At 50.3% G+C, this 18,193-nt stretch overlaps 1 protein-coding gene and 1 pseudogene across 2 annotated transcripts in view, besides 28 other annotated features; both read left to right on the top strand.

Annotated features, from left to right (window-relative positions):
* Positions 1-9: 9 nt before the first annotated feature.
* Positions 10-12,920, top strand: Stk19 (serine/threonine kinase 19). Its single transcript, NM_019442.3, has 7 exons — positions 10-136; positions 347-483; positions 4,372-4,467; positions 4,761-4,900; positions 12,065-12,162; positions 12,252-12,399; positions 12,589-12,920. Exons 1-7 carry the CDS (start codon positions 37-39, stop codon positions 12,632-12,634), a joined length of 765 nt encoding a protein of 254 aa, NP_062315.1. The 5' UTR covers positions 10-36; the 3' UTR covers positions 12,635-12,920.
* Positions 10,753-11,126: a mobile genetic element, noted in NCBI's record as "imp1 (imposon); described in PMID:3167981, PMID:9337392".
* Positions 10,753-11,753: a DNAseI hypersensitive site, noted in NCBI's record as "HSS-1, HSS-2; androgen-stimulated; the nucleotide coordinates are approximate for this feature". NCBI's record gives the evidence for it as "EXISTENCE:in vivo cleavage assay evidence [ECO:0001075][PMID:3474627]".
* Positions 10,888-11,650: a promoter, noted in NCBI's record as "750 bp SmaI/XbaI fragment". NCBI's record gives its function as "weak activity as a promoter" and the evidence as "EXISTENCE:reporter gene assay evidence [ECO:0000049][PMID:3165490]".
* Positions 10,888-11,650: an enhancer, noted in NCBI's record as "750 bp SmaI/XbaI fragment". NCBI's record gives the evidence for it as "EXISTENCE:reporter gene assay evidence [ECO:0000049][PMID:3165490]".
* Positions 11,130-11,618: a mobile genetic element, noted in NCBI's record as "described in PMID:3167981, PMID:9337392".
* Positions 11,388-11,552: an enhancer, noted in NCBI's record as "C' delta2 160 bp fragment". NCBI's record gives its function as "steroid-responsive enhancer" and the evidence as "EXISTENCE:reporter gene assay evidence [ECO:0000049][PMID:1779965]".
* Positions 11,404-11,442: a protein binding site, noted in NCBI's record as "FPIII". NCBI's record gives the evidence for it as "EXISTENCE:protein binding evidence [ECO:0000024][PMID:8865168]".
* Positions 11,427-11,552: an enhancer, noted in NCBI's record as "C' delta9 120 bp fragment". NCBI's record gives its function as "androgen-responsive enhancer in testes, prostate, and kidney" and the evidence as "EXISTENCE:reporter gene assay evidence [ECO:0000049][PMID:1779965, PMID:1465381]".
* Positions 11,445-11,472: a protein binding site, noted in NCBI's record as "Oligo III". NCBI's record gives the evidence for it as "EXISTENCE:protein binding evidence [ECO:0000024][PMID:10521447]".
* Positions 11,486-11,513: a protein binding site, noted in NCBI's record as "FPIV". NCBI's record gives the evidence for it as "EXISTENCE:protein binding evidence [ECO:0000024][PMID:7659085]".
* Positions 11,500-11,514: a protein binding site, noted in NCBI's record as "HRE1". NCBI's record gives the evidence for it as "EXISTENCE:nuclease protection assay evidence [ECO:0001106][PMID:8865168]".
* Positions 11,500-11,514: a protein binding site, noted in NCBI's record as "HRE1". NCBI's record gives the evidence for it as "EXISTENCE:nuclease protection assay evidence [ECO:0001106][PMID:8865168]".
* Positions 11,503-11,552: an enhancer, noted in NCBI's record as "del3 fragment". NCBI's record gives its function as "androgen-responsive enhancer" and the evidence as "EXISTENCE:reporter gene assay evidence [ECO:0000049][PMID:12107189]".
* Positions 11,505-11,530: a protein binding site, noted in NCBI's record as "Oligo IV". NCBI's record gives the evidence for it as "EXISTENCE:protein binding evidence [ECO:0000024][PMID:10521447]".
* Positions 11,516-11,530: a protein binding site, noted in NCBI's record as "HRE2". NCBI's record gives the evidence for it as "EXISTENCE:nuclease protection assay evidence [ECO:0001106][PMID:8865168]".
* Positions 11,516-11,530: an enhancer, noted in NCBI's record as "HRE2". NCBI's record gives its function as "androgen-responsive enhancer" and the evidence as "EXISTENCE:reporter gene assay evidence [ECO:0000049][PMID:12107189]".
* Positions 11,522-11,541: a protein binding site, noted in NCBI's record as "GAS 1". NCBI's record gives the evidence for it as "EXISTENCE:protein binding evidence [ECO:0000024][PMID:9671750]".
* Positions 11,532-11,546: a protein binding site, noted in NCBI's record as "HRE3". NCBI's record gives the evidence for it as "EXISTENCE:nuclease protection assay evidence [ECO:0001106][PMID:7789609]".
* Positions 11,532-11,546: a protein binding site, noted in NCBI's record as "HRE3". NCBI's record gives its function as "promotes enhancer activity" and the evidence as "EXISTENCE:protein binding evidence [ECO:0000024][PMID:1779965]".
* Positions 11,532-11,546: an enhancer, noted in NCBI's record as "HRE3". NCBI's record gives its function as "androgen-responsive enhancer" and the evidence as "EXISTENCE:reporter gene assay evidence [ECO:0000049][PMID:1779965, PMID:12107189]".
* Positions 11,574-11,723: a protein binding site, noted in NCBI's record as "ab/bc/cd region; contains multiple RslI binding sites". NCBI's record gives its function as "negative regulator of enhancer activity" and the evidence as "EXISTENCE:protein binding evidence [ECO:0000024][PMID:22801370]".
* Positions 11,659-11,677: a protein binding site, noted in NCBI's record as "GAS 2". NCBI's record gives the evidence for it as "EXISTENCE:protein binding evidence [ECO:0000024][PMID:9671750]".
* Positions 12,708-13,308: a DNAseI hypersensitive site, noted in NCBI's record as "DH3-DH4; the nucleotide coordinates are approximate for this feature". NCBI's record gives the evidence for it as "EXISTENCE:in vivo cleavage assay evidence [ECO:0001075][PMID:3474627]".
* Positions 12,708-13,502: a biological region, named in NCBI's record as "C4a promoter region". NCBI's record gives its function as "regulatory_interactions: C4a".
* Positions 13,124-13,263: a transcriptional cis regulatory region, noted in NCBI's record as "HincII/RsaI fragment". NCBI's record gives its function as "negative regulation of transcription" and the evidence as "EXISTENCE:reporter gene assay evidence [ECO:0000049][PMID:3464002]".
* Positions 13,260-13,500: a promoter, noted in NCBI's record as "BamHI/RsaI fragment for -244 promoter". NCBI's record gives the evidence for it as "EXISTENCE:reporter gene assay evidence [ECO:0000049][PMID:3464002]".
* Positions 13,365-13,502: a promoter, noted in NCBI's record as "-142 promoter fragment". NCBI's record gives its function as "minimal strong promoter" and the evidence as "EXISTENCE:reporter gene assay evidence [ECO:0000049][PMID:7877972]".
* Positions 13,384-13,391: a transcriptional cis regulatory region, noted in NCBI's record as "conserved sequence containing CpG (-121) site". NCBI's record gives its function as "required for promoter activity; demethylated in expressing males" and the evidence as "EXISTENCE:reporter gene assay evidence [ECO:0000049][PMID:7877972]".
* C4a (complement component 4A (Rodgers blood group)) overlaps positions 13,453-18,193 on the top strand; it is a 14,369-nt pseudogene continuing 9,628 nt past the window's right edge. Inside the window, exons 1-13 of the transcript NR_160726.1 lie at positions 13,453-13,572; positions 13,673-13,865; positions 14,323-14,524; positions 14,733-14,803; positions 14,883-14,971; positions 15,265-15,347; positions 15,448-15,544; positions 16,078-16,183; positions 16,259-16,391; positions 16,750-16,865; positions 16,951-17,127; positions 17,269-17,454; positions 17,549-17,734. The product of NR_160726.1 is annotated as a complement component 4A (Rodgers blood group), transcript variant 1, non-coding (transcript). The remainder of the gene's footprint in view (positions 13,573-13,672; positions 13,866-14,322; positions 14,525-14,732; positions 14,804-14,882; positions 14,972-15,264; positions 15,348-15,447; positions 15,545-16,077; positions 16,184-16,258; positions 16,392-16,749; positions 16,866-16,950; positions 17,128-17,268; positions 17,455-17,548; positions 17,735-18,193) is intronic.

Below are 18,193 nucleotides of genomic sequence, written 5' to 3'. Positions count from 1 at the left end.
TCGGGACTCCTTTCCCGGAATCCTGAAATCCGGGTTATGAATCGCAAGAGACGGCTCCTGGCGTCTGAGGCTTTTGGGGTGAAGCGGAGGCGGGCGCCGGGGCCCGTGAGAGCGGATCCTTTAAGAACAAGAGCAGGTAACCATGGCAACCTGGGCGCGGAAAGCCCGAGGGTATCCACCCTTGGAGGAGGGGGGGGAGGAGGAGGAGGAGGAGGAGGACCTAGGGTAGTAACCATGGCAACCCAGGCGCTGGGCAGCGACTCTGAGGGCTGGGGCGTCCGAACCTCCGCGCTGTCTCCACCCTCGCTCTCCACCCGGACCTGACCACGCGCTTGCTCCACCACAGGCTCGGCGCGCGAGGCCATCGAGGAGCTCGTGAAGCTGTTTCCCCGGGGGCTGTTCGAGGATGCGCTGCCGCCCATCGCGCTGAGGAGCCAAGTGTACAGTCTGGTGCCAGACCGGACGGTGGCCGACCTACAACTGGTGAGCACCTTGGAGACCTTTGGCGTGTCCCCCCCCCACCAGCCCCGGCCCTCCGACCCGCAGCCTCGAGGGCACTCGCCAAGTCCCTGTCGCTCAGACACTCAGTCGTCCGTCAGCAGGCGTTAGGCCAAGGCAAATGCAGAGCAAATCCCAGGGGTTTGGAACTGCAGGCAGATGTCACATCTGACAGGTGATGGCTGTTAGAGAAGGTTAGTGAGCGCGGACAAAGGTGTACTGAAGGTCACCGGTGAGAGAGATTGACTGAAGGAGAGAGATGAGTCTAGTGTTAATTCCCAGATTTCCCAAGTGATCAGTTAGTGATTAGGGGATTGACTAGAGGAGGGAGGCACCGAGTAGCTGCTTGCCTGATGTGCGTACACTGAGTTGCAGATTATAGATGTATGAGACAGTGGGCTATGACGCTGCAGATCATTCTAGGCTGTGGTGCACAAGGCATAGGGGCTAAATGAGATACTTAGGGAGACTAGAGGAGTGATGTAACCTCGTGGCCAAGTTTAGAAGGCGATTGAAAGCCAGGGCCATGTCTCTTCACACAAAAAAAATCCACAGTGGGCAGATTTCAGTCTCTGTTTTATAGGAACTCTCAGACCTCTGCCTGAGTTGAAGGTCAGAACACTGTGAACGGCTCTCTGCTGCTACATACCTCTCTGGGCTCCTTTTAACTAGGGCAGTTCCTCCTTAGAGGCTGTCACAGATCCTTCTTGCTTAGCTTTGTCCTTATATTGTTACAGAGTTTCTGACCTTGATTCCTGCAGGTGACTTCTGACCTCCTCCTCAGGCCATGGCCCCTGTGCTTCCTTTTCTATAACTGTTTTTTTTTTTTTCTTTAAACAAAAAGCTTTCAGAGTTGCACAAGTTTTGTTTTAAGACAAGGTCTTAATTTGTAGCCCAGACTGCCTTAAACTTGATATTCTCCTGCTTTCATCTCCCTAATGCTGGGGTTTACAGTAGTCAGAAGGTTAACTAGAGGGAGTCTCTTCTTTCTTTGGAGAGGGGAGGATTGAACTTGGGTCAGCAGACTTGACAGCAGAGTCACCTCCTCAGCCCTGTCACCAGCTCTAAGAAATTTCTCTTGTCCTCTCTCATTGCTTTCTTCTGGCACTGAAATTACATAGACATCTTCTCTTTGAACCCCTTCAGACACTTCCATGTTCAATAGTTTTGGGCTTTCTTTTATAATTGTACTGTTTAGTTTCATCTTAGATTAATAATCTGTTCAGAAAGCTTAATTTCATTTGCTTGTGGCTATGTGCTTGTGAGCATGGGTGTGTGTACATGTGGGTTTGCACTCTCAGATGCCAGAAGATGGCACTTGATCCCTGGAGCTGGGGAGGTACAAGTTACAGGTGGTTGTGAGCCACCAGATGTGGGAGCTAGGAACTGAATGTGGGAGCTCTGCAAGAGCAGGAATTACTCTGCCACCGAGCATTGCTCCCACCCCAGATCGATAGTCTTTTATTCAGCTGTACTAAAGTATTTCACACTCATTGAAGTCTTAGTTTATTGTCTTCATTTCTCAGTTTTAAATTCTCTACTGGGACTTTTTTTTTTTTTTTTCTTTTTATGGGTCTTATTATGCAGCACTAGATGACCTGGAACTCAGTCTGTAGACCAGGCTACCCTTGAACTCATAGAGACCCACCTACCTCTGCCTCCTGAGCGCTGAGATTAAAGCTATGCACCACGGTGACTGACTGGGACATATTTAAGCCTATATCTTTTTTATGATTATTTTAAATTTGATTATTATTTTTGGCCATGTGTACTGCCATATGGCTTTAATCCCATTGCTCTAGAGGTAAAGGCAGACAGATCTCTGTGAGCTTAAGGCCAGCTTGGGCTACCTATTAATGTTCTATTTCCAAATTATATGTGTGCATGTGCAAGTTCATGTGTACATGCCACCATGTGTGTGTAGAAGTCAGAGGGTATTGTGTGGTTGAATTCCCTCCTCCCATCACGTGGATCTCAGGGGCTGACTCAAGCCCTGGGGCTCAGCAGCAGGCCACCTGACCCACTGAAACATCCCACCAGCCCTAAGCCTGCTATGTCTTTTTAGAATTTCCTACCAGTAGTTTCTCATCTTGTTTTTTTTTTTAACACGTCAGCATTAGCAGCATTATTTTAAGTCGTTTGAACTTCATGTAGTCGTACATCTTGCTAAGGTGTAGTGGGAGAGCTTACAGCGTGGAGTGACCAGTTATGAATCAGTGTCTTTACCATCATTTATCATTTACCCATGTCAAGAACCTTAAAACACCTCTTCGTTGTTTCTAAAATGCCTAATAAATAAATTGTTATTAGCCAGGCATTGCGTCTCAGATAGGTAACTCTGGGACTCAGAAGGCTGAGGCCGAGGGATCCTACTAGTTAGAGGCTGGTGTGGGAGACAGAGGAACCCTGTCTCAAAAAGCTAAATAAAACAGTCCAAAGTGTTGTGATGTGTCCACACCCTCTGCTCTTCCCTGGGGAGGAGTTTTTTCCTCCTGGTGGCTGTCCTGGTGGGATTAAAGGTGCAGCCCGGGCTGCATGTCTTCTGAGCTTTACTTCCTGTGAGCCCTTTATTTTTGGCCATGTGCTGGGCAGATTTGCTCAGATCAGCAAATGCCCCCTCCCTGTTTCCCTTCTCCCAGAGTCTTTGCTTGCTTTAATATATCTGTCTGGTAGTTCTTGTGATCCTGTGAGCTTTTCAGTGTTATTGTTTTGAACCAGGGCCTCTTCATTTTGTATCTCTGGCTGCCCTGGAATTTCACTCTGTAGACCAAACTGCCCTTGAACTCAGAGATCTGCTTGCCTCTGTCTGTCTCCTGAGTGCTGGAATTAAAGGTGGAAGCCAGCATGCCCGCTACTTAAACAATTAAAAACTTTTAAAAGACCCATTGTTTCTGTGTATGGATGTTCTGCTTACATGTGTGTCCGCACACCACATGCGTGCCCTGTGCCTCTAGAGGTCAGAACAGGGTCAGATCTCCTGAAACTGGAGTTACAGACAGTTGTGAGCTGTCACGTTGTTGCCAGGAATCGAACCAGCATCCTCTGGAAGAGCAGCCAGTCTCTTAACTGCTAAGCCATCTCTCTAATCCCTTAAAAAGATTTTTTTTCCAGACAGATATGTGTTTTATGTGTGTGTGAGCATGTAGACATGCCACAGCGCGTGTTTGTCCCGGGGCCTGAGCTGAGGTCGAAAGATTGGTGAGGTGTCTTTATCCACTCTGGCTTCTGTTGTGTTGCTGCCCACAGAAGTCCTGGATGGTTTGTTTATTTGGGTTTGTTGTTTTTGTTTACTTCTTGTTTGCTTGCCTGGCATTTAGGCAGGATCTCATAGCCTAGGCTGGCCACAGACTCACAAGTTCTGCCTTCCCCTATCCAGTACGGAGTACAGGCATGTGCCATCATGGCCAGCTCCATTTTTATTTAAGTATTTTATCCAGTGCTTCTCACACACCTCCACCCAACATCTAGACTGATGAGTCTTCGGGGGTAGGATCTGTCTTTATCACTATTTGTCTTGTCCTTTTGAAACAAGCTCTCGATGTGTAGCTCTGGCTAGACAGTAGACCACACCAGGCTACTTCTGCCTCACAAGTGCAGTGATTAAAGGCACGACCTGCATCACTGTTTAATTGTAGTGACTGATAAGTCTGATGTTAGAAAATATGTATATTGATTATTAGCAGCTCATAAGGTGAGTAGGTGACTGGTTGGAAGCAGCTGCTTGATGGTCACCTGAGTGTCTTCGTGGTAAATGTCCTAATCCTCCCTCCCCATCCCCCCTCCCCGAAATCAGACTCTCTGCCCCAGAGCTCAGAACATGGCTGCTTGTCTTACCCTGTCTTTCTCTTTCCCCTCTCATCTCTGTGGAGACAGAAGGAGCTTCAAGAGCTGGGAGAGATCCGAATTATCCAGCTAGGCTTTGACTTGGATGCTCATGGGATTGTCTTCACGGAAGACTACAGGACCCGGGTCTGTGAGAGAGGAGGGAGGGGTGGGGGTGGGGAGTACACCAGTGTGGTGGTCTCAGGAGGGAAGCTGGGCATAGAAATAACTGACATTATGTCTAACCCACATAACCCATAGAGGGCACAGAGTTCTGGTAATTAGTAAGATGGGGAGGAAGGAAGGAAGAGTGGGAGAGGGAAGAAGGAAGCAGGGAAAAAGGGCAGTAGAAGGACCCAGGATTGGGGGTGGGGTCAGAGATAGAGAGCCATGGTGGGGGATGGGCTCATGCTGGTTACCGACATCAACTCTGGTTCTAGGTCCTCAAGGCCTGTGATGGCCGACCATGTGCTGGGGCGGTGCAGAAGTTCCTGGCCTCAGTGCTCCCAGCCTGTGGGGACCTCAGTTTCCAGCAGGATCAGATGACACAGACTTATGGCTTCAGGGACCCGGAGATCACGTGAGATGTGGTGGGGTCAGTAAAAGTTCACAGGGTCCCCTGTAAAGTACTAGGCAAGGTCTCAGTACAGAAGGATTTTAGGGTACCACACCTGTGTCAGGCCTCCTGCTTTCTAACTTGCTGGTATGGGAACTCACTGATCTCCCCTGGGAAGTAGCAGGGACAGAGTGGGGAGAGTTCATAGGTCATGGTGAGCCCAGAGATGACGCTTACTCCTCAGGCACATTTCAGAGCCTTTGCTCAGGGAGGGCTTCCCAAGGACACTGTTTTATGACCAAGCAGTCTCCACCAAGAGGCCTGGGGAGCTGGCTTGCTTGGAAAAGTCCATGCTGTGTGAGCATGGGGGCCTGAGCGAGCTGCAGTTCCGGCACCCCCATAAGCTGAGCACAGTGAGGTGCCTGGGACCCCTGTGCTGGAAGTCAGGAGAGAGGCTAGCAAAGTGCACCCAAGCCAATGAGCTCCAGGTTCAGTGAGAGTCGCTATCACAAAAAATAAGGTCCAGCTAAGTGTGATGTTGCACACCTTTAATCGCAGCACTCGGGAGGAAGAGTCAGGTGGATCTCAGAGTTTGAGGTCAGCCTGGCCTACAGAGCAAGGTCCAGGACAGCCAGGGCTATACAGAGAAACCCTGTCTCAAAAAATAAAAGGAAAAAAAAATAGGTCAATGTGAAAGATCCCTGAAGATGGGAGACCCTCACTCAATTGTAGGGATGACGCGACCCCCCCCCCCCAAGAACTCACGAGAGACCATCCTTGCTGCAATTGCACAAGGTTTATTGACAGGAACCAGCACGCTGGGGCCAACTCGTATCCCACGCAGGGGTAGAGGAGTTCAACCTCGAGCAGCTGGGAAAGGGGGTATTTAAAGGAAAAACTATAACCCAAGTGGGTAGGGAGGGTGTTATTGGAAAATACCAGTGAAGAATCACAAGGGGGAACTAAAAATCACAAGGGGAAACTCCCTGCTTCTCAAGATTGTTCTCAAGATTTTAATCTAACTTGTCCTGGAACAAGGTCACTGAACCTGCTTATGTAATTATCTGTTCTGTGGTCAGCCAGTTCTCAGAACAGGCTATTTCAGGGCCCAACTATTTTTCTTTCTTGGCTCTAACTTGGTCTGTGGGGTCAAACTTAAATTTTTTACCTTACATTCCCCAGTTCTAGTGGCTAGTTCTAATCATAGAACTAAATTTTAGTATCTTTACAATATTGATTTTTTTTGACTTTCTAAAGTATGATATTGTTGGCGTAACATCAAAATCTGAACAGCACTCACTCTTTCTCTAATAAAGGTAACTAACTTACTTAACACACATGGACCTATTATTAAAAGCAGAAGCAAAATCAAAAGGGGTCCCATAAGGGTAGATATCAAAGTAGTCATCCAAGGAGATCTACTAAACCCGCTCTTGAACCATCCCTGATGTGCTTCTCTGTCTCTCTGTTGTTTGTCTAACCTTTCTCTAAGTCTTTAATTATTCCTGAATGGTCTACATAAAAACAACAAACAACATTCTTCTCTGAGAGCAGCGTATAATCTTCTGTCTTTTAAGAATAACAAATTTAATCCCCTTCTATCTGTAAGACTACTTCTGAAAGGGAAGTTAAAGACTCTTTAAGCTTGGAAATAGATTGTTCCAGAGCCCTCAAATCTTTATCCAAGGCTATTCTTAATTCATTAAAGTACTGAGGGGCCTGTATTAGGGCAGCGGTGCCTGTCACAACACTGGTGGCTACCCCGAGATCCAGGATTACTGCTAGTGTCAAAGAGACAGGCTCTCTCTGAAAACGGGTTGGGCACTTGTCAAACTCATCTTTAGATGGTTCCGGGGCCCACTTCACGAGGTAGGCTTGGATCCCAGCGGAAATATCTTTAACTTTCACCGCTGTAGGGGTCATCAGGAGTACCAAGTATGGCCCTTTCCAGCAAGGTTCCAGATTCCCCACTTGATGGTGTCGGACTAGGACAGTGTCTCTGACCTGGAACTGGTGGGGCACGTCCGGACTCCCAGTCTCATAGGCCTCTTTCAGTTGTTCCCAGGCTTGGCGTCTCACCTCAAGGGCCTTTAAATGGGCAAACAGGGGTTTAGAAAGAACAGCATCAGGATCATGTACTCCACCTGACTCAGTGAGCAGGCGGTCCCCCACACAGGATCTAATAAGGGGTGACTTTAAATCACCCTGGAGTGTTCCGAACTCGGAACAGGGCAAAGGCAAGGAGGGCTGTCCTGTCATTCCTGCCGGTCTCTAAGGCCAATTTTCTTAGGGTCTCTTTTAGGGTTCTATTCATCCTCTCTACCTGACCTGAGCTCTGGGGTCGGTAAGCACAATGTAATTTCCAATTAATCCCCAGTTGAGTGGCCAGTCCCTGCCTTACCTGGGCAACAAAGGCAGGTCCATTATCAGACCCAATTACCTTGGGTATTCCGAACCTTGGGAAGATTTCTTCTAGGATCTTCTTGGCTACCACGTTGGCCATCTCAGTCCTGGTAGGAAAAGCTTTTACCCAGCCTGAAGACACACATGTATTGGTTCACTTTACATGGTGTTGTCTGTAAACACTAATAAGTACTTGTTGTCATATCTAGCTGGCTTAATTTCTGTAAAATCTACCTCCCAATAGGCCCCAGGCTGGCAACCCCTGAGCCTCTTCCTAGGAGTATATATGGAGTGTCCTGCATTAGACATAGCACAGGCCTTGCAGTTTTGACTATTTCCTCTGCCAAGTCAGAGAGTCCTGTAACATAGTAGTCAGAGGACCTAACCACACCTTTTAATTTCTTGGCCCCCAAGTGGGTCAGGTAATGTAAGTTGGTAACATACTTGTGTTCTTCTTCCCGTGGGACGACTAGTTTTCCTTCTTCTGTTTCTACTACCCCATATGGGGTTTCCTTTATCAGTCCTAATTTGTCCTCAGGGGTGTATCTAAAGCTGGTCTCTCTGACATCATATAATCTTTAGGCTCTTTGACTGCCAGGATCATTGCTCCTTGGGCCGCCTGTTTGGTGGTTAGGTCTGCCATCTGATTCCCTTTAGCCATACCAGTTTTCTGGTGTCCTGGACAATGTATAATGGCTTCCTTCTTTGGTAAGTGTATGGCCTCGAGGAGGCTCAAAATTTCCTCTTTATTTTTTATGTCTTTCTCTGCAGATGTCAACAGCCCTCTCTTTGTCTCTATATTGCTCCATGTATATGGGCAGTGGCAAAAGCATACCTGCTGTCAGTGTAGATGTTGATAGACTTCCCCTCTGCCATTTGTAGAGCTTGTATCAAAGCCACAGGTTTGGCTTTCTGGGCCGACGTCCCTTCAGGGAGGCTGCTGGCCCAGATCACTTGCTTCCTGTCCACTCCTGCTGCCCCTGACTTCCGCTTACCTTCAACCACGAAGCTACTGCCATCCGTGTACCAGCTCTGACTCCCAGGCCAAGGCTGATTGTTCAGATCATTTCGAGTACCAGTTTCCTCTGCTAGGATGTCAGCGCAGTGATGAGTAGGTGAAGAGTCATTAGTCTCGGGCAGTAGGGTAGCAGGATTGAGGACAGCAGGGGGTGGTGGTGGTGGGGGTGGTGGTATGGGGGTGGTGGGTGGTGGAGCGAAGGTCACTCGTTCAGTCGTTCAGTCAACCAAAGGCTCTGATAATGTGTCATACGAGTGTTGGTCATCCATCGGTCTGGGGGCTGTCAGATAATGCTTTCAAGAGCGTGGGGTGCCGCTACAGTTATTTGCTGTCCCAGAGTGAGCTTATCAGCATCCTTGTCAAGCAGAGCTATGGCAGTAATAGCTTTCAAGCAAGAAGGCCACCCGCTGGCAACAGGGTCTAACTTGTTGGATAGGTAAGCCACTGGCCTTTTCCAAGGTCCCAAAGTCTGAGTAAGGACTCCTCATGCAGTCCATACTCCTCTTCGAGCCTCAGGGCCAATACTGTGGAGGTGGGAGTTTTCCATGTCACCTCTGGCCCAGTTCGAATAAACCTGACCTGGGCCTTCAACTTTGTTAACAAGTCTCTTCCTAGTAAAGGCAGGACACTCAGGAATAACCAGGGAGGAATGGGTTACTTGTCCTCTCCCCAAATCTACAGTTTATGAGGTGGTCCATGGATATTGTTTCTGTCCAGTTGCCCCTATTGCTGTAGTCTTCTTGTTTTTTAACTTCCCCAACAGGGAAGCACAGAGTACTCTGCCCCTCTGTCTACCAGAAAGTCCATAGGGGTCCCCTCCACAGTCAGGGTTACCCTAGGCTCGGGGAGGGGGGGTCTGAGTCCCATCCCCTCTAATCATCATCTTCTAGGGCCATTATCTTAGGGGCCCTCCCTTTCTTCTTTGGGCACTCTCTTGTCCAGTATGCTTTTTCTTTGCAATAAGCACATTGGTCTTTATCCAAGGGTGCCTCTGTCCGTCATCACTCATCCTTGGTCTTCTGTTGCCCAGGTTTCCTGTCTGTCTAGGTCCTGTCTTTTCTTTCTTTCCTACCACTGCGGCCAAAATTCTAGTCAAATTTCTCTCTTGCCTACGATCCCTCTGGTCCTCTCTTTCCTCTGCCTCCCGCCCCTCTCTCTCTCTTTCTTCTCTTCCTCAGTCTCCCACTTATGAAACACTTTCTTTGCCTCCTTAACCAAATCCTGCAAGGTATAATCCTGCAACCCTTCTAGCTGCTGTAACTTTTTCTTAATATCTGATGCTGACTGCCCTATAAAGGCCATAGCCACCACAGCTTGCTGACCCTCAAAGGTTGGGTCAAAGGGAGTATAACGCCGATAAGCCTCCATTAAACGTTCAAGAAACACAGATGGTGGTTCAACAGGCCCTGAAGAACCTCTTTTACCTTAGCCAAATTGGTGGGGTGTCTAGCAGCCCCTTTCAGCCCTGCCACAAGAGCCCGGCAGTTGACCATCAGCTGCTCCCTACTTGCTGCTGTATTGAAGTCCCAATCAGGTTGGTTAAGGGGAAACCTGGCATCTATTTCATTTGGAAGACTGGTTGGTGCCCCATTTGCTCCGGGGATGTTCTTCCGGGCCTCCAACAGGATCCTCTCTTTCTCTTCTGTAGTGAAGAGGACCTGTAAAAGCTGGAACAATCATTCCAGGTGGGTTGGTGGGAAAATATCAAAGACTCCACCAATCCTGTCAGGCTGGTGGGATTCTCTGGAAAGGATGGGTGATTAGTTTTCTAGTTACAAAGATCAGCAGAGGAAAATGGCCAGTACTGAAGGGGTTGAAGGTTCTCGGGCCCACCGGAGCTCTGTAGGTACGCAGCACAGACTCACGGTACAGTCTGGTCCATCCATATTCTGCGCTCTCCAGCTCTGTGTACCTGCAGCGGGTCTACCTCTCACCACCCCGAGAGGTTCGGGGTTCCCTGGCAGTGGGGGTTGAGGCTGTGGATAAGGGGAGAAGCCTTCACTTTCGATTTATCCTTTGGTGTTTCACAGAGAGCCAGGACTGGGGAGCCTAGCTTTTGTTCACGCACCCAGGGTTTGACCCAAGACGGGGTGGTGGTGGTGGTGGTGGTGGTGGTGGTGGTGGTGGTGGTGGTGGTGTGTTCTGAACCAGATCTTGCCACACTGTGATGTATGGTTGCTGATCGGGATGGGATCCCAGCCCTTCCTAAAAGACAATGGCTTTAATTTCAAGAATGATGGTTAAGTCAAAGGTCCCCTCTGGACGCTAGCTGACATCAAACTTCGGCCAGTCCGAGGAGCAAAAAGTCTGCCATGATCCTTTCTTAATCTCAACTGACAAGTTGTGTGCTCTAGACCTAACTTCAGTCCAGTGATTCAAAGTCAAACTCAGAGGAGTCATCACAGTCTGTCCCATCATCAAAGTCACAAGTAAGACAAAACAGAGACCTAAGACACAGAAAGGCTAACAGATGTCCGACTCCACCTAGATAGATAAAACCACTCCAGAAATAAAAGACAGCCGGGAGGGCATGTAGCTTCTCCAATCCAGGAGAACTACCGTATCCTCACCAGCACCCAGGTAGGAATCTCCCGGGCGTCCATGGGGTCCCTCCTGACCTCCTGGGACAGGCGGCAGTTGGTGATCTCCTAGCACATCTGCTGATCACACCCTCCGTCTCCTCCGGAGACCTGAAACATGAGACATGAGCTACTGCGAGAAACTGAAAGTACAGAACTCAGCTGGCACAGAAACACAAAGACACAACGTCTCACCTTCAAGTGGGTCTTTGGAGATGACGGTGGTCGCAAATCTTGGGATGAGCCCCCAAGATGAAACCCCCCCAAGGAGGGGAGACCCTCACTAAAGTCTCTGGATGATGCAACCCTCCAAGAACTCATGAGAGACCGTCCTTGCTGCAATTGCACAAGGTTTATTGACAGGAACCAGCGCACTGGGGCCGAATTGTATCCCACGCAGGGGTAGAGGAGTTCAACCTTGAGCAGCTGGGAAAGTGGGTATTTAAAGGAAAAACTATAACCCAAGGGGGTAGGGAGGGTGTTATTGGAAAATACTGAAAATACCAGTGAAGAATCACAAGGGGGAACTAAAAATCACAAGGGGAAACTCCCTGGTTCTCAAGATTTTAATCTAACTTTTGTGGTTGGCCAGGTCCTGGAACAAGGTCACTGAACCTGCTTATGTAATTATCTGTTCTGTGGTCAGCCAGTTCTCAGAACAGGCTGTTTCAGGGCCCAACTATTTTTCTTTCTTGGCTCTAACTTGGTCTATGGGGGTCAAACTTAAATTTCTTACCTTACAAATGTTTTAAGAGCACTGACTGCTCTTCTAGAGGACCCAAGCTCAATTCCCAGAACCCACAAAATGGCGCTCAATAGTTTATAACTCCAGTTTCAGGGGACCCAGTACCCTCTCTGGCCACCACAGACACTGCATGCATGTGCATAAACATGTAGTCAAAGCACAAATACACATAAAAAATATCTTTATAGAAGTCAACAGTTATTGCACATACTTAATGTAAACCTGTAGCCTCTACATGCTTGTGTACCTGCCCAGACAGTATATGACACGCACACACCCACACACTCCCCCACACCCAGGCAGCAGTGGTGGACCCAACAGGGTAAGTGGGTCCCTGCTTGGGTTGCCTGTGTTTCTGGAAGCTCAATGTCCACGCATCAGCAGTTGGGGAAGGGAGGGTTCTCAGCCCAGGCTGCATCATCATGGCTGCCTACCACCTGCAGGCAGCTGGTGAACGCTGGGGTCCTCACTGTCCGAGATGCTGGAAGCTGGTGGCTGGCTGTGCCTGGAGCTGGGAGATTCATCAAGTGCTTTGTTAAAGGTATGATGCCTGAGGAGCAACACCCATGGGGGGTCTTTAGGTCTCCAAATTTGACTCACTTCTTCCTTTTCCTGGACCTTCTCCTCCAGGGCGCCAGGCTGTACTGAGCATGGTGCGGAAGGCCAAGTACCGGGAGCTTGCCTTGTCAGAGCTCCTGGGCCGCAGGGCCCCTTTGGCAGTGCGGCTAGGTCTTGCCTACCATGTGCACGACCTCATTGGAGCCCAGCTGGTGGACTGGTGAGTCTAGTCCTGAGACTTGGGAAACGTGCAGGGACCCAGGGTTGGCGACCCTGTAAGTGTTGCTTCTGTCATCAGTGAAGCCGAGATTCTCTCATTCCCGGACTCGGGAGAAGACTGGACTAAATTCTGGATTTGCACACTTTGGGTCTAGGCAGCTGACTCCAGTCTTGTCTTTCTGTTACACAGTGTCCCCACCACTTCTGGAACCCTCCTTCGCCTGCCAGATACATGAGGAGCCAATGCTTGGATTCTGCAACTCACTGAGTGAGGTTCCTGGAAGTGCCACCCCAGGGTGGCTGAGCAAGTCACCGCAGTGGGTGCCAGGCTCTGCTGCTGCAAGCTGGGCTTCTACCTGAGCTGGGCTGTGGGCATTGCAGCTCTTGCTTCTGTGCGTGTGGAGTCAGGAGCCGTGCCAAGGGGATGAGAAGGTGGGGTTGCTGGAGACACTGGAGCAGGGAGTAGAAAACTCTGCCCTTCACGTCAGGCTGAAATTGCCAAATAAAATACTTGTGCCTGTACTTCTTTCTGTGTCCTTTGTTCAGTGTGGTGTATGTACTGCTGTGTGAAGCCCAACTTAGGGCTAAGCATTTCACCATAGTTTAGAGAGAGAACAAGGCTTACTCAGCCCAATTTCCCTGTGGGGGTGTGAGTGTACCCCATCTTCTGAGCTATAGGCTTTCTGTTAGAGCCATACCAAGCAGAGGACTGCCTTGAATATGAGGTCAACGACTGGGGAACCCATTCGAGTTTTGTTAGGAACTTTACCTGTCCTATCTGTGTGCCATGTTGGAGCTGAATACACTCACACATTGGCAAGCACATGTATTCGTGCACACACATACACACAAAAGTACTTGGTACTGGGAATAAACAAGTACAAGATTCAATTTGGGACCAAGATTTCTTCAGAGACCCTGGTGTTTGGGTTGCCTCCCCAGCTCTGGGCCTAGGACCAGATCTGTTTCTTGACCATCACGTGGTTTCCGGGCTCATGGGGTCAAAGGGAGGGGCAAGGTCCAGATCAAACTCTGCCCCAAACCTAGGTTGATCAGAAGGGAGCAGACAGTCAGACCAGACAGGTTGACCTCTCCTGGATCCTCCAGCCATGCGGCTCCTCTGGGGGCTGGCTTGGGTGTTCAGCTTCTGTGCCTCATCCCTGCAGAAGCCCAGGTCCCGGGGAAGACACTGGCGTTTGCGTGGGCCAGGGGTGAGAGAGAGTGGGGTGGTGGGGTTCGGCTGGGTCTGAAGATGTACCTCACTGTTCTCCTAGGTTGCTCCTGTTTTCCCCTTCTGTGGTTAATTTGGGGACTCCCCTGTCAGTGGGGGTACAGCTCCTGGATGCCCCTCCAGGACAGGAGGTAAAAGGATCAGTGTTCCTCAGAAACCCAAAGGGTGGTTCCTGCTCCCCAAAGAAGGACTTTAAGCTGAGCTCGGGAGATGACTTTGTGCTGCTCAGCCTTGAGGTAACCAGTACCAGCACCCCTGCTGTTTCTCAGGTCTCTCTGCTGCACCCCATTGTCTGCTTATTTAGCAGCAGACAGGAGCTTGTTATGTGACATAGGCTGGCTTTGAACTCACAGCTGTCCTCTTGCCTCAGCCCCCAAAGTGCTAAGATTTACAAGTACACCTGGTTTGCCTGTTGCCTTTTGTTTTATTGTTTAGTTTTGCTTTTGAGACGGGATTTCAGGGTGTAACCTAGATTGATTGAAATTGCTCAGTGACCCTACTGTGGGCCTCTCAAGTGTTGGGATTACAGCCGGGAGCCATTGTGCCTGGCACTTCTGTTGCCTTTTCCATCCCTGTCCCCCTCAATGACTTCCTACCTCTCTCTCCTCTGGCACAATGGCCTTGCTGTCCCTACCTTAGGCTCTGTATTGTGTTCCTTTTGCTCTGTTTGATAGTCTCCTTCTGTCTTGATAGGTCCCACTGGAAGATGTGAGGAGCTGTGGCCTCTTTGACCTGCGCAGAGCCCCCTACATCCAGCTGGTAGCTCAGTCTCCGTGGCTAAGGAACACAGCTTTCAAAGCCACAGAGACTCAGGGTGTCAACTTGCTCTACTCTTCCCGACGAGGCCACATCTTTGTGCAGACCGATCAGCCTATCTATAATCCGGGGCAGCGGGGTGAGCCTCCAGCCCCGGGGCCTTTGCTCTGTCTCTCCCAGGCTGCTCAGGGCATGTTTGGTGCCTTCCATGTAAGGCAACTTCACAGATAGAGCCACCCTGGGGGCTTGATTAGCAGTTAGGTCCCCGTTGTCTCCCTGCAACAGCTCAGTTCTGTTTGCTCAGGACTCTTACCTCTCACCCCCACCTTCCCTCATCCTTCTCTTAGTTCGTTATCGGGTCTTTGCACTGGATCAAAAGATGCGCCCATCCACTGATTTCCTCACCATCACAGTGGAGGTGAGTGTCTGACCTCTGACCCTCCCAACACTGTGCACTGATGTGACCTCCCACTTGACCACATCGACTCCCCTCACAGAACTCCCATGGCCTCCGTGTACTCAAGAAGGAGATATTTACTTCCACATCCATCTTACAAGATACCTTCACCATTCCAGACATCTCAGAGTGAGCTCTCCCACCTTAGGGTTTCCCTTTATCTGTACCACCCCAAGGCCTGCTTCCCTTGGCACTGTCCACCACCTCTGACAGACAGAGGCACGTTCCAGATGTTCTGACCCTGCCCCTCCCAGATCTCTGGTCATACCACAGCTTTCTTCTGGAGGAATCAGGCCATAGCTGTCTGTAGGTAGCCTGGACTCACTCACACTAAAGTTGTCTATGGGTGGGTAGCCTGGACTCACTCAGGCCATGGCTGTCTGTCGGTGGGTAGCTCAACTCCCTCCCTTGTCCATTTTCAGGCCTGGGACCTGGAAGATCTCAGCTAGGTTCTCAGATGGACTGGAGTCCAATAGGAGCACCCACTTTGAAGTGAAGAAGTATGGTGAGTGCTGAAGTACGGGGTAGAGGAGGGTGAGGTGGGCAGCCTGAGGGGAGGACCCTGTCTCTAGTACCTGGCCACCCATCTCTTCACCCTTATTCAGTCCTTCCCAACTTCGAGGTGAAGATTACTCCTTGGAAGCCATATATCCTGATGGTGCCCAGCAACAGTGATGAAATCCAATTAGACATCCAGGCCAGGTACCCACCCTCCTGCCCTGCCTCACTCCTCCATCTTTGCAAAGCCCAGCTTCCTTGCACCCTTGGCTTTCCTCTTTTTTCCTCTTTTATTTGAGAGTTTTTGAGACAGAGTCTCACACCCACTGTATACTCACCGTGTAGTCCTGTCTGGCCTTGAACTTACTGAGCTCCATCTGCCTCTGCCTCTTGAGTGCTGGGATTAGGGATGTGCATGCGTGTGTCTATGTGTGCAGGGGAATGTGTGTGTGTACATCTGTGGAGGCCAGAGAAAACCTATGGTGTCCTCCTTGGAGACACACACTCATTGCAGTGGAACTCACTGACTGGGCTAAGCTGGCTGTCCAGGCAACCCTCAGAACCCCCACCTCTGTGCTCCCAATGCTGGGATCACATTGGATGCTGCCACGCCACCGGGCATTTCTACAGGGATCCTGGGGCACCGAACTCAGGTCTTTGTGCTTTCTTGGCAACACTTTACCACCTGAGTTATTGCCCCAGCCCTCAGCTCTCCTCCTGTCTCCCCATGACAACAGGTACATCTATGGGAAGCCCGTGCAGGGCGTGGCATACACACGGTTTGCGCTCATGGATGAGCAAGGGAAGAGGACTTTCCTTCGGGGCCTAGAGACGCAGGCCAAGGTAGGGTAGCGTCAAGGGGGTGACAAGGGGAAGTGGGGACCTAGCATAACTCACAGCCTTTTCTCTTCTTCTTAGTTGGTGGAAGGCCGGACCCACATTTCCATCTCAAAGGACCAGTTCCAGGCTGCCCTGGATAAAATCAATATTGGGGTCAGAGACCTGGAGGGGCTGCGTCTCTATGCTGCTACAGCTGTCATTGAGTCTCCAGGTGGGTGGCTTCCCTCTGCTGGCACTTCAAGCCTTGCCCTTGAGAGAACACCCTCAGGGGCAGTTTAAAAATGCAAATGGCACCATCAGACAGCCTCTGGTCCTCACCATCCAGTACAGCTCCTGATGCCAACACAGACCCAGGTCCTCCCATCACAGTCCTGTCCTTTCCTGTCTCCTTTTATCTAACTGTTTCCAGTCACTCTCCTCTTGGTTCAACATCTGATAGGCCGTGCACACATGTGCAGATGAAGCAGTGCACAACCAGTTCTTGGTTCCCTTCCCTAGTTTCTGCCCTCTGGCTCTTGCCTCCCCTTCCCTGGGTTTTGCCCTCCATCTCTCTGCTCTCTGTCTTGCAGGAGGAGAGATGGAGGAGGCAGAACTCACGTCCTGGCGCTTTGTATCATCTGCCTTTTCCTTGGATCTCAGCCGCACTAAGCGGCATCTCGTGCCTGGAGCCCACTTCCTGCTGCAGGTTCCTCTTGGAAGGGCAGGGCTGGAGGGGAGAGGGTATGGGCCACACAGTCTTAATGACGCTTCTTTCTGACTGTCTCCTCCAGGCCTTGGTCAGAGAAATATCAGGCTCTGAAGCCTCTAACGTTATTGTCAAAGTTTCTCCCACATTGGTGTCAGGCTCTGATTCCCAAGTCCTCAACGTTCAACAGAGCACCAATAGAATTGGCCAAGTCAGCATTTCCTTCCCCATCCCACCAACCGTCACAGGACTTCGGCTCTTGGTAGTGCTTCCCTGAGGACTGGGGATGGGCATGGAGGCAGGGAGGGTGCATGAGTTGTTTCCTGGGTGCTTCTGATGGAGTTTGGGAGAAGGGATGGCACATTTGGGTCCTTGGCATAGACCCTGCCCTTCATGCCTTCAGGTGTCTGCGGGCTCCCTCTACCCAATGATAGCCAGGCTCACCGTGCAATCCCCACCTTCAAGAGGCACTGGCTTTCTTTCTATTGAGCCACTAGACCCTCGGTCCCCTCGTGTGGGGGACACCTTTATCCTAAACTTACAAGCTGTGGGCATCCCTGCACCTACCTTCTCTCATTACTACTACATGGTATGTGGGACTTGGGGTATAGGAGTGCTGGGGTTGGACTCGGGGCAGGGTGTATACCAAGCAGGAAGCCACTCACTGCCTCCCCATGGCTCAGATCATCTCCAGAGGCCAGATCATGGCTATGAGTCGGGAGGCCCGGAGGACCGTGACCTCTGTCTCCGTGTTGGTGGACCATCAGCTGGCTCCTTCATTCTACTTCGTGGCTTACTTCTATCACCAAGGACACCCGGTGGCCAACTCTCTGCTCATCAACATCCAGCCCAGGGACTGTGAGGGCAAGGTGACTGGGTCTGGATAGGTGGTGTGGGCTGTGGTTTGTGTGTGTGTGCATGTGTGTGCACATGCCTGTTAGCCTGCATGTTCATGTGCATGTGTGTGCACACATGCACATGCGTGTTTATGTACATGTGTGTGCTGAAATGCATGTATGTGCATGTATGCTTGTGTGTGTGCATGTTCAAGTGTGCATGTGCACCCAGGGGTTCAGAGGAGGACAGGATGACTGGTTTAGCCACTGAGTGTGCATGGGGCTGGAGGTGAGAGTTCACTCTTTTTCTTTTTTCCTCTTCACACATGTGAGGTGGGCATGTGTGTGTGCACATTTTGCATGCTGCATGGTGCATGTGCTTGTAGAGAGCTGGGGGTCATCTGTCTTACTCTTCAGCCTTAGTCATTGGGGCAGTTTCTTTCACTCAAGCCTATAGCTCACTGATAAGCCTCATCTTCTAACCACCTTGTT

This window comes from Mus musculus, chromosome 17, assembly GCF_000001635.26.
Source record: "Mus musculus strain C57BL/6J chromosome 17, GRCm38.p6 C57BL/6J".
Classification (NCBI taxonomy): Eukaryota; Metazoa; Chordata; class Mammalia; order Rodentia; family Muridae; genus Mus; species Mus musculus.
The sequence above is the reverse complement of the archived record's forward strand: the minus strand, read 5'-3'. Positions and strand labels throughout refer to the sequence as shown.